The sequence below is a fragment of the Dendropsophus ebraccatus genome, chromosome 6 (genome assembly GCF_027789765.1).
Source record: "Dendropsophus ebraccatus isolate aDenEbr1 chromosome 6, aDenEbr1.pat, whole genome shotgun sequence".
Classification (NCBI taxonomy): domain Eukaryota; kingdom Metazoa; phylum Chordata; class Amphibia; order Anura; family Hylidae; genus Dendropsophus; species Dendropsophus ebraccatus.
Window position 1 is genome coordinate 47,046,417 of NC_091459.1, and position 12,625 is coordinate 47,059,041.

A 12,625-nucleotide genomic window follows, 5' to 3' on the forward strand; every position below is an offset into this window, starting at 1 on the left:
ACTACGGAATCGGTGCAGACACCCCCGCACTGACCCGGAGTCAAATCCTGCCTTCAATCTCTTTGAACGGGAGGGCTTGTGCGCCTCCGTTATCCGCGCCTCTCTGCACGTCAATTCAATCGTCAATTCTTTAAGCGGAGAGGCATGGAGAGCAGAGGCGCGCGAGCCCTCCCATGCAAACACATTGAAGGCAGGATTTAGAGCCGATTCTGTAGTGTAAACGGGGCCTAAGTGGGCATTCACACCTTCCATGATTATGGTCCCTGCTCAGAAGATGTGCTATTGACCAGAATACGGAATTCCCTGCATCATGATTCATGATGGTCCTGGGAGCTCAGAAACTGTTTAAATCTAGGTACTACTGTAATGACATGGACTGTGATAATGGAACATTTGAATGCCCTCTGAGTCATCATTACTTAGAAGCAGTTAAAATTTAGCTACCTAGATACACCTGCCTCTTATCACTTTCCATTCTTTCCATGGCTATATTATTATGCTGATCCGTATTGGTAGGCACATTATTCCATGTTTCCAGGTCTAGAAATAAAAAAAAGCACTTACAGAAATAAAGTTGGATATGTCCTTTGCAAACACTACAGTATGTATAGTGTTCCCTTCAATGGTACATTGTTTAACAACATAAAAATCTTGCTTTGATGTAGATTTCCCGTCTTCAAGATTTAGTGAAAAAAAGTGAGCAAGGACTTGGGTCAGCAGAATGTCACATCACAAGTCTTAAGGACGCCCAAGACAGGCTTCAGAATGAGTTGGATGTAACAAGAGAGCGTCTAAGAGAGACAAGTGATTCATTGTTTGCTGTTCAGGTAACTATTAAGGAACTGTACAAATTGTGAGTCTGACAGTTTTTGGATTAAGTTGGTTTACAGATGGAAGACTGTTGGCAGGAAAAGACCACTGGGTCCATCTAGCCTGCCCTATTAGTATTTCCTTTCTTATTATCTTAGGATAGATACATGTTTATCCCAGGCAGGTTAAATTCTGTTACTGTTGGAATTGGATATGATGTGTAGTTGCCCTGTGCTAAATGCATGAACGTGAATATTAAGCAGTGAGCATATTTTAACATGTCTGTTCTCCTTCAGATGCAGATGGTTCAGATAAGTATGTCCATCAGATTCGTAATATGCAGCTGCTTAGAAGTCAATTCAAAGCTAAACACCAATACAGCTGCACTTCTACTTGTCACTTTTGTAAAAATGCCCCACGTTACAAAACAGAACAATACTACAGACAATTGTATGGAAAAAAAACATCACTGAACTGTCTACTGCTCTAGCTTCTCATTTACCAGTACATGTAATTTTTATGTTTTGAGAGGTAATCTTCTTCAAGTACTGCCGAAACCATAAATCTCTTGTAACTCAATCTCTTTTATTGGATCATGCTTTTTATTGCTACACAGTTGTTCATATTAATAAAACTAGATGAAATTACGAAGAACAGCTGTAAGCGGAGGAAACTAGAAACCATATCATACTGTGTACAAATGTCTTTTTATATATATATATATATATATATATATATATACAGTGAGTCCAAGAAGTATTTGATCCCTTGCTGATTTTCTTTGTTTGCCCACTAATAAAGACACTATCCTTCAGCACTTTTAATGGTAGATGTATTCTAACATGGAGAGACAGAATATCAAGAAAAAAATCCAGAATATAATTTTAAAGAATATATTTTAATTAATTTGTATTTCAATGAGGAAAATAAGTATTTGATCCCTCTTGCCAAACACACTCAATACTTAGTGGCAAAGCCTTTGTTTGCAAGCACAGCGGTGAGACGTTTGTTGTAGTTAACCACAAGTTTAGCACACACACCAGGGGGAATTTTGGCCCACTCTTCTTTGCAGATTCTCTCTAAATCATGAAGGTTGGTGGGCTGTCGCTTGGCAACTCTGACCTTCAGCTCCCTCCATAGATTTTCGATCGGATTGAGGTCTGGCGACTGGCTGGGCCACTCCATGACCTTAATGTGATTTTTCTTGAGCCAATCCTTTGTTGCCTTTGCTGTATGTTTAGGGTCGTTTTCATGTTGGAAGACCCAACTAGGCCCATTTTCAGAACCCTGGCAGAGGGGAGGAGGTGGTTGTCCCTCAGGATTGTGCAGTACATGGCTCCATCCATCTTCCCAGTGATGCGGTGAAGTAGCCCTGTACCCTTGGCAGAGAAACACCCCCAAAACATTATGCTTCCACCTCCATGCTTGACGGTGGGCACAGTGTTCTTGGGGTCATAGGCAGCATTTTTCTTCCTCCACACATGGCGGGTGGAGTTGAGGCCAAAAAGTTCAATTTTGGTCTCATCTGACCACAAAACCTTCTCCCAATAACTTGGTTCATCTTTCAAATGATCATTGGCATACTTGAGGCGCGCCTCCACATCTGCTCTCTTCAGCAGGGGTACCTTTCGGGCACTGCAGGATGTGAATCCATTGTTGCACAAAGTGTTGCCAATTGTTTCCTTGCAAACTGTGGTCCCAGCTGCCTTCAGGTCATTTGCTAACTCCTGCCGAGTGGTTGCAGGACAATTTCTGACTGTTCTCAGCATCATTGCCACCCCACGAGGCGAAATCTTCTTTGGAGCACTGGGCCAAGGTCTGTTGATTGTCATGTTATACTCTTTAAACTTTCTGATAATTGCACCAATAGTTGTTACTTTCACATCCAACACCTTACTAATCTTTTTGTAGCCCATTGGTTTTACCCATGTTGGAGACTTGAAATCTGTGTGATCTGTCTGATTCTGTGGACAGTTGTTTTTCACACAAGTGATTAGTGAGAACAGGTGGCTTCAGGTCAGGTAACAAGTTGATTGGGAGTGTCTAACTGGTCTGTAAAAGCCAGAACTGCTAATGAATACTAAGGGATCAAATACTTATTTCACTCCATGAAATACAAATCAATTAATATATATTCCTTAGATTTATTTTCTGGATTTTCTTTTTAAAATTCTGTCTCTCCATGTAAGAATACATCTACCATTAAAAGTATAGAATGATCATGTCTTTATTAGTGGGCAAACAAAGAAAATCAGCAAGGGATCAAATACTTCTTGGACTCACTGTATATATATATATATATATATATATACACAGTATTTATATTTATAAATGTTTCTTGGTGGCCCTTTTATATTTTATTCTGATACTTTGTAGTTCCGGTTCTGTTTTTAATCACATCAATAATTTGTAGCTTATCTTAATCCAGAATCCTCTGATTCAGACAGTGAAGAGGTTGTATGTGTTGATAGGAAACAGCAGAAACAGAAGTCTAGCTGACTGCTTCATTACAGCTGTGTTAACTTGCACAAAGATCATTAGATCCTGTTTGTTATTTGTCCCCAAGGAATGAAAAACATCTTGCTAACAAGCTCCCAGAATCCTTCAACTAGCATTATGCTAATCATGTGCTTGCAGAATAACCAAAGAGTTTTGATGAATCTAGAATACTGAATAGTCACAGCATTAACAATTTTTTTTTTTATGTAGATGGACCCTTTCGGGGGGAGGATAACCATGCTTCCTTAGGGTTAGAATTCATACAAAATACATGATTATTATTATTATTATTATTATTATTATTATTATTATTATTATTATTATTATTAATAATAATAATAATAATAATAATAATAATAATAATAATAAATATTATTAAATTATAATGGCTATTTCTGATTGCCTTGCAATCTAGAGCTAAACCTTACCATGGCCTTTCACTGACTATAAGGCGAGAGGCTAGGGCTACACGGCAACTTCGGCCTTCAAACAGGTCCTGTGGCCAAGGATCACTGTGTCACACTCTAAGAATCTTGCTTGATTGCAGCTTATGTAAGGGATTAGGGACACCCTGCAACTGCCTGTGTCCCAACCTGTCTAATAGGGCTTATAGTGGTATATTGCTATCAAAAATATGCTTTGCCTGACAAAGCAAAAAAAGTGACCCCTTTAAAAATATTGAGGCTATTTTCACACTTCATCTTTTTTTGGCCTCTTGATGAGCGTCTTTTAGAATGGCCATCATTTTGAGGTCAAATTACAGCCATTATTTTATAATAGCGTCCATGATTATACAAACCACGGACGTCATTCTTAAAACAGCCGTTGTTTGGACTCAAAGTGACAGCCATTCTTAAAAACGGTGTGTGTGAGCATAGCCTGAAAGTGTAAACCATTTCACTGCCCTCTTCCTTGTGTGCCACAAAGATCCACAGTGCACCTAGATACCTTTCACAAAAAAAGTTTTAGATCCATTATTAAAAAACAGAGACCCTGATAGCATTAGGTGTTCTTATAATCAGCCCATGATTGACACTCCAGAAATGCATAGGTTGATTATAGGGACCCCTAGCTATCATCTCTCTTTTTAGACAACAATCAGAAAATGGTCAGGGCGGCACTCACCAAGTAGTATTAAATCCAATCGATAGACACGTTTCGCCAGTCTTTACCTGGTCTGTTCTGCTTGGTCTGGTCCTGAAGAATAATTAACACTTATACAGCATTATGTAGAACATTACACAAAGTGTATATACATGTAGTATGGACGCTATTAAAAATGTAAGCCTATATAGGTCAGCCAAGCACTACCTATAGGAGTGTGAAGACATAAAAAGCAAGTAAACTGTTATGAGTTAACACCTCCCCTCCCTTTCAACACAACTGTTCAATTCACTAAATGTTCCTTTGCTGAACCGCCATTCTTTTTATTAGCTATTGTAGTTATATGGGATGAATTAATTAAGGTTTAATAGTATACTTGTCTCATCATTTAATGCTCAGACAACTGAAATATGCAATTAAGTCGTAGGCTTAAGAATAAAAAAAACCACTTGTATTAAATAGAGGTTTCTGTAATATAGTACATTTTTAAATATTCTTAAAGTGTACCTGTCATTATGTGTTTAAAAAAATGCATGCAGACTTACTTGGGCAGTGTCTGTGATCCTTCCTAGACCCTTTTTTATTTCTTAAATCTTTAGTTTTGGCAGCAACTATCCCCATTCCTCTGCTCACCTTATCTGCACTTCTCCTAATCTCTGTGGGCGTGTACAGGAAGTGATGTCTTCTGTCCTCACAGCCTGCCAAGTAAGGGCAGTAGAGAAGGAAGTGATATCATTTGCCCTCACAGCCTGCCATGTACAAGCAGAAGAGGAGTGTAGAAAGATAGTGACGGCAGCACACATTCTGCAGTTTTTATAAAAATCCCATATTATTTTATAGGCATATAATTATATAACTGTATATATTTAGTTGCACATAAAAAAAGAAAGTCCTTGATGATCTAGTTCTACTTAAGAGAGATCCCATTGAAAGATTGAAACACCTGCTGGGTGAATAAAGCACGTGTATTTCACTTGAATTTTGGCATGCCACCTTCTACATTCATGTTTGAATACCAACGACATATAGAAAAATTAAGTAAGGACTGGTTCACTTGAATAAAGTGGCAGAGCAGGGAGCGGAGTTGTCTTTGGTTAACAGTACATGATAGGGGGCAGGTCTTCCAAAACAAGAAATGCTCTTTGCAACCACTCTTTGCCCTGACCAAAAAATTATATTACTGAATTGGAAACAAAACCTTTTTTTTTTCTTCCCAAAATGCTTAATAAGGTCTATGGCAATAATTTTTCTAAAACAGACAATATTTTTAGTGTAGTCTTTTATGCGATTTGCCTGTTTGGGTGGCAGATCATATATTGAGGGCTCTGGATGAATCTTGATCATTGTAGGGGAATCTGAGTGGCTTATGTTGATTTCCCTTGACTAATCATCAGGTGGTTGAGAGAGTGTAGAGAATGTGAGAGATGAATATAGGCTTTAAGGTTGTTATAGTGGAAGGTTTCGATAGGACCCATGTGTACCCTTTTAAAAACCTACAATAGTCATAGAAGGTAAATAGTGATGAGAATATGTTCAAATTAAGGAAGGAATTTAATATTAAATTTTGCATTTCTGTTTCTTTCTTTTTATGTGTTGTCCCCATAATAGATTTGGCCCTACATTGTTTTCTACAGGAAAAAAATATTAATAAAAAAAATGTATATTGTTTTTGTCAGTACGTTAGCTTCTTTATGTTAACTTGTCTATTAATTTCTGTAGGGTGAGCTAGAAAAGGAGAGACAGCAACATGAAGCTGTAATTTGTGCCATGCGAGATGAGGAAAGATTAAAGATTGAAAAAGTTGCCCGTGATCTGGAACTGAAATGGACTGAATCCCTCAGGTATGTTATTAAAATATAGGGGAAAACTTCAATCTTATATATGTTCATGAATATATACATATGTATTTCCATTGCATATTTAAGGCAAGAATGTAGCAAGGTTCGGGAAGAGCTGAGGATGCAGCATGAGGAAGACAAGAAGTCTGCTCTGGCCCAACTACTCCAGGTCAAGGAGCGGGAAATACACTCTGCTAAGGATACCTGGCAAAAGAAAGTGGAGGATCTTCTTGACCAGGTACAGAGATTGGTGTCTAGATCTTATACAGATGATCATATAGATATCATAATCATATAGATTGTCAGACACAAAGGTTATGTGTAATTTAGCATCTTCTTTAGCCACTCTCCAGATAGTGTTTGGGTCAATTTTGAGCATATATAAGTTTTATCTCTGACTCAAAAGCACAGCAAACCACACTTTTGAGTCTAAGATAAAACTTGTATACGGTTGCCATAGCTGACTATGTTCGGGCCATTGAAATAGAGGCGACACGTGCCTGTCCTCGTACTGCTACATCAACATCATGTTTTAAATGGATGCTGATATATCTCTAAAGCCAAAACAGGATGTGATCATATCTTAACTAAAAGATAGATCATTTGTAGAAATGAGCGCAACTTGAGTATGCCCCAGCCTGAGTGTTCAGCATTTGAGTACTGGTTGTTAAAGCGACTCTGTACCCACAATCCCCCCCCCCCAAAACCGCTTGTACCTTCGGATAGCTGCTTTTAATCCAAGATCTGTCCTAGGGTCCGTTCGGCAGGGGATGCAGTTATTGTCATAAAAACAACTTTTAATCTTGCAGCCCTGTGTCTAACGGCCGGGGCTTACATTTGTATATGCATTAGGCTGGCACCACCTCTCTGTCCCTCCTCCCCGCCCTCATGATTAGGAATGCTCAAGGCTACTATTTGTCAGCTCTGTGTATAATGAACATGGGCTGGATTGTTAATACACCTGTGCAAAGCTCAAACAGCAGTAAATGTTCCTGGATCATTCCTAATGATGAGGAGGGTGGGGAGGAAGGATGGAGAGGTGGTGCCAGCCTAATGCATATACAAATGTAAGCCCCAGCCGTAAGACACAGCGCTGCCGGATTAAAAGTTGTTTTTATGACAATCCCCTGCCGAACAGACCCCAGGACAGATCTTGGATTAAAAGCAGCTATCTGAAGGTACAAGTGGTTCGGGGGGGGGGGGGGGGTCAGATTGTGGGTACAGAGTCGCTTTAAAGAAGTTGGATGCAGCTCTAGGGAATCCAGGAAAGCATAGATACAGCCATATGCTTTTCCAACTTCTTCAGCCACTGTTATTCAAATGAGTACGTCAGACTTGAGCATTCTTGAGTTGTGCCCATCTCTAATCATTACAAGAGTGCATATATGGTCAGCCCCCATCCCCTTTTCTTCCCCACTAGTCGCTATCTTTTTAATTCCCTGGCTCCACCTATTTTACACATTTTATAGTCCCACACTAAAAGTCTATTTCTGTGTGCTCTATGAAGTGATGCTCAGTGACCCTGACATCTGCAGCCTCATCAGCTGTTCATCGAATTCTCAGCATCGGCTGTTTTAACATTTTATTGGCAACCTACAGATGCACTGAAAGTCATTGCTCTTCCATCATAGTGGATAGATAAGTAAAGCTTCTTCCCATCTCCCCCTAAAAGTGATTGAGAGAAATCATTAGTCATTTACAACATCAGAGAAAATGGGCTTTTAATTGGTTTGTGCTGACCAGTATTTATTATGAAGGAACTTAAAAGTGTGAGGACGTCATGCTTGCTTAATCATTTATGTCTTAGAAATATTATGTTTAGAAGATTAGACCAAAAAAGTATTTTGCAGCCATAGCAACCCATGAATAGATTAACCCATTTCAAATGCAAGTTTATATCACGCTCAGGCTAAAAATATCACTTTGTCAAGATGTGCTGAAAGCTTCTTTTCAGAGCCATGCATTAACTGTTTTCAAAAGAAACAGTGATGGAAACATTATTTTTACTGGCATGTACTGGCATGTAAATATGCATTTTAAATATCCATTTTATAAATAGATATGACATGGTCATAAGTATTCAGACTCTTTTCTCATTATTGAGTAGAAGCACCCTCCCTTTTGAGCTAGTACAGCCATGAGTCTTCTTGGCAATAATGCAACAAGTTTTTCACACCTGGATTTGGGGATCCTCTGCCACTCTTCCTTGCGGATCCTCTCCAGTTCCTTCAGGTTAGATGGTGAACATTGGAGGACAGTTATTTTTCAAGTCTCTCCAGTGATGCTCAATTGGGTTTAGGTCAGGGCTCTGGCTGGGCCAGTCAAGAATGGTTGCATAGTTGTTCTGAAGTCACTGCTTGGTTATTTTAGCTGTGTTCTTAGGGTCATTGTCTTGTTGGAAGATGACCCTCTATCCCAGTCTGAAGTCCAGAGCACTCGAGAAGAGGTTTTCATCCATGATATCTTTGTACTTGGCCGCATTCATCTTTACCTTGGTGAGAGAGATAAAGAAGAACTCCAAGATCACTTTGGCAGAGCTCCAGAGAAGCAGTAGGAAGATGGTAGATAGTTCAACACAAAGTCAACTATCACTGCAGCCCTCCACCAGTCCGGGCTTTCTGGAGGAATGTGCCGACAGAAGCCTCTCCTCGGTGCCAGACATATGAAAGCCTGCTTTCAGTTTGCCAAAAACACAGGACTCCTAGACTATGGGAAATAAGATTCTTTGGTCTGATGAGATGAAGATTGAACTTTTTGGTGTTAAAGGAGAAGTCTGGCGAAATTTTTTATCAAAGTATTGTATTGTCCCCCAAAAGTTATACAAATCCCCAATATACACTTATTACGGGAAATACACGTAAAGTGCTTTTTCCTCTGCAATTACTACTGCATCACTGCTTTACTTCCTGGATAAAATGGTGATGTCACGACCCGACTCCCAGAGCTGTGGCTGCCAGAGAGGATGATGACAGAGGTATGCTCAGTGTCCCTCCAGTGCTCTGTGTCCCTCAGTGTCCCCCTGCCATCATCCTCTCCAGCAGCCACAGCCTGCACAGCTCTGGGAGTCGGGTCGTGACGTCACCATGTTATCCAGGAAGTGAAGCCTTGATGCAGTAGTAAGTGCAGGGAAAAAAGCATTTCCCGTAATAAGTGTATATTGGTGATTTGTATAACTTTTTTGAGGGCAATACAATACTTTAATAAAAATTTTTTAATGGACTTCTCCTTTAATTTTAAGCGGTATGTATGAAGAAAACCAGGCACTGCTCATCACCTGCCCAATACAATCGCAACAGTGAAACATGGTGGTGGCAGAATCATGCTATAGAGGTGTTTTTCATCTGCAGGGACAGGATGACTGGTTGCAATTGAAGGAAAGAAGAAAGTGGCCAAGTACAGAGATGTCCTGGATGAAAACCAGGTTAATCTTCCAACAAGACAGTAACCCTAAACACACAGCTAAAATAACAAAGCAGTGGCTTCAGAACAACTATGTGACCATTCTTGACTGGCCTAACCAGAGCCCTGACCTAAACCCCATTGAGCAATTCTGTGCTTCTACTGAATACTAAGCAAATGGTCTGAATACTTATGACCATTTAAAGTTTTAGTGTTGTTTAATACATTTGCAAAATTAGTTTTTTGCGAATTTATTAAACAAAATGTATTAAATTTGCAAAAGTATGTTTTTTTGATGGGGTGCAGAGTGCACATTAAAGTGGAACTCCGGATAAGTAAACTTGTTTTCTATTAAAAGTACATTACAAGTTATATAGATGTGTCTATATCATATATTACCATATCTGTATGGTTCTGACACACTGGTAACTGATAGAAATCCAGGAAGTGAAGAAAAATGGCCTCGTTGCCAGTCCACATTGTATCCTGCTCCCACTGCTCTCCCCCCCTTAGGAGACAAATTTTCCATGCCTCTCTCTCACATTGTGTGTGTTTGCTGAGATCAGGCTGATGATGGCGACAGGGGGGCAGGGCATGATGTTACAGGAGGCTTGGCTGGATCCCCCAATCCCCTGAGTGATCCACTATCTCTGACCGGCCAGAAGCAGGTGTTGCACTGATTTCTCTGTGCAGAAGTGTGCAGTGAAATTAGAGCTATGTTCAAACATGTTGGAGTTTCATTGCAGTACTGCAGCGTATTCACAAAAATGATGCAGTAACACAAGTAAATGATGCTAAACGACAGAGAGGATCAGAGTCTTATTGTGGGGCTCAACTTCAAAGATAACAGATGCTTGATCATAATATGTGCGTGGAAATGAAAAAATTAAAAAAAGTTCTTTACTTTATTCCAATATCAGCGTTACAGGTAGAGAATACAGTGTGCTGTGTGGTGTTACTGGTAGAGAATACAGCGTGGTGTTATAGGTAGAGAATAAAGTGTGCTGTGTGGTGTTATAGGTAGAGAATACAGCGTGCTGTGTGGTGTTACAGGTAGAGAATACAGTGCTGTGTGGTGTTACAGGTAGAGAATACAGCGTGCTGTGTGGTGTTACAGGTAGAGAATACAGTGGGCTGTGTGGTGTTAGAGGTAGAGAATACAGTGTGCTGTGTGGTGTTACAGGTAGAGAATACAGCGTGCTGTGTGGTGTTACAGGTAGAGAATACAGCATGCTGTGTGGTGTTACAGGTAGAGAATACAGCGTGCTGTGTGATGTTACAGGTAGAGAGTACAGCGTGCTGTGTGGTGTTACAGGTAGAGAATACAGCATGCTGTGTGGTGTTACAGGTAGAGAATACAGCGTGCTGTGTGATGTTACAGGTAGAGAATACAGTGTGCTGTGTGGTGTTACAGGTAGAGAATACAGCGTGCTGTGTGGTGTTACAGGTAGAGAATACAGCATGCTGTGTGGTGTTACAGGTAGAGAATACAGTGTGCTGTGTGATGTTACAGGTAGAGAGTACAGTGTGCTGTGTGGTGTTACAGGTAGAGAATACAGCGTGCTGTGTGGTGTTATAGGTAGAGAATACAGTGTGCTGTGTGGTGTTACAGGTAGAGAATACAGCGTGCTGTGTGGTGTTACAGGTAGTAATCTACTGGGGCAATAGACCCCATAAACACCTATATTCCCTATTGGTTAAAATATAACTTTTATTAATATAATATAAAAAAAACAATGAAATTGAAGAACAGCAAAAACGCAAAGTGTGAACAGTGAATTAAAAGGCTTTTCACAATCTGCCCATATACTCAATAAATGAACAATACAAATAAGGAATAGGAGTGCATCAATGAACGGTTAGTACTCACATCTGAGTCACCACAAACGATTTACTAACCCAGAGGGGATAAAGCAAGACACCCCTGTGGGTTTAGATGCCTCCTATCCTATGATGTATATTAGCAGGATGACACTGTGACTGGGTTGACCTATCTCGACCCTTGAGCGATTTAGCGTGCTACGCTCAGCTAGCTAGCCCCCCGTATTGTCAGTAGCAGTGTCATCCTATACGGCAGTGTGAAAAGTATTAAAACAGCCCTGCGTCTGACATGTTTCGTTGCCAATGCAACTTTCTCAAAGACTATGGCTGATGGGCGGCGTCAGGACGGAGGTTTAAATAACCTATTGTTCACTAGGTAGGTAGAGAATACAGTGTGCTGTGTGGTGTTATAGGTAGAGAATACAGTGTGCTGTGTGGTGTTACAGGTAGAGAATACAGTGCTGTGTGGTGTTACAGGTAGAGAATACAGTGTGCTGTGTGGTGTTACAGGAAGAGAATACAGTGTGGTGTTACAGGTAGAGAATACAGTGTGCTGTGTGGTGTTACAGGTAGAGAATACAGCGTGCTGTGTGGTGTTACAGGTAGAGAATACAGCGTGCTGTGTGGTGTTACTGGTAGAGAATACAGTGTGGTGTTACAGGTAGAGAATACAGCGTGCTGTGTGGTGTTAAAGGTAGAGAATACAGTGTGGTGTTACAGGTAGAGAATACAGTGTGCTGTGTGGTGTTATAGGTAGAGAATACAGGGTGCTGTGTGGTGTTATAGGTAGAGAATACAGTGTGGTGTTACAGGTAGAGAATACAGTGCTGTGTGGTGTTACAGATAGAGAATACAGCGTGCTGTGTTGTGTTACAGGTAGAGAGTACAGTGTGGTGTTACAGGTAGAGAATACAGTGTGCTGTGTGGTGTTACAGGTAGAGAATACAATCTGCTGTGTGGGTGGGACAACAATGAAATTATAAAGTACTGCAAATAATTCAGTAACACAATGAAACTGCGTGTGTGAACACAGCCTAGATGTTCTGCAATAGATTTGGGTGGGGAATGTGCGGGGTGGGGGACTGTGATGAACAGCTGAGGGAAAGCATTGCATTCTGGAACCTGTTTTTGGTAGTTTCAAAACTGGAATAGAT

General features: G+C 40.3%; 1 protein-coding gene across 6 annotated transcripts in view; it reads left to right on the top strand.

Moving 5' to 3' along the window:
• Window positions 1-12,625, top strand: part of FAM184A (family with sequence similarity 184 member A) — a 207,400-nt gene that overhangs the window by 90,638 nt on the left and 104,137 nt on the right. For all 6 annotated transcript variants that reach the window (XM_069974902.1, XM_069974901.1, XM_069974905.1 and 3 more), the window contains 3 exons: window positions 666-827; window positions 6,133-6,254; window positions 6,339-6,489. In XM_069974902.1, the coding sequence (XP_069831003.1) occupies window positions 666-827; window positions 6,133-6,254; window positions 6,339-6,489 (435 nt within the window). The remainder of the gene's footprint in view (window positions 1-665; window positions 828-6,132; window positions 6,255-6,338; window positions 6,490-12,625) is intronic.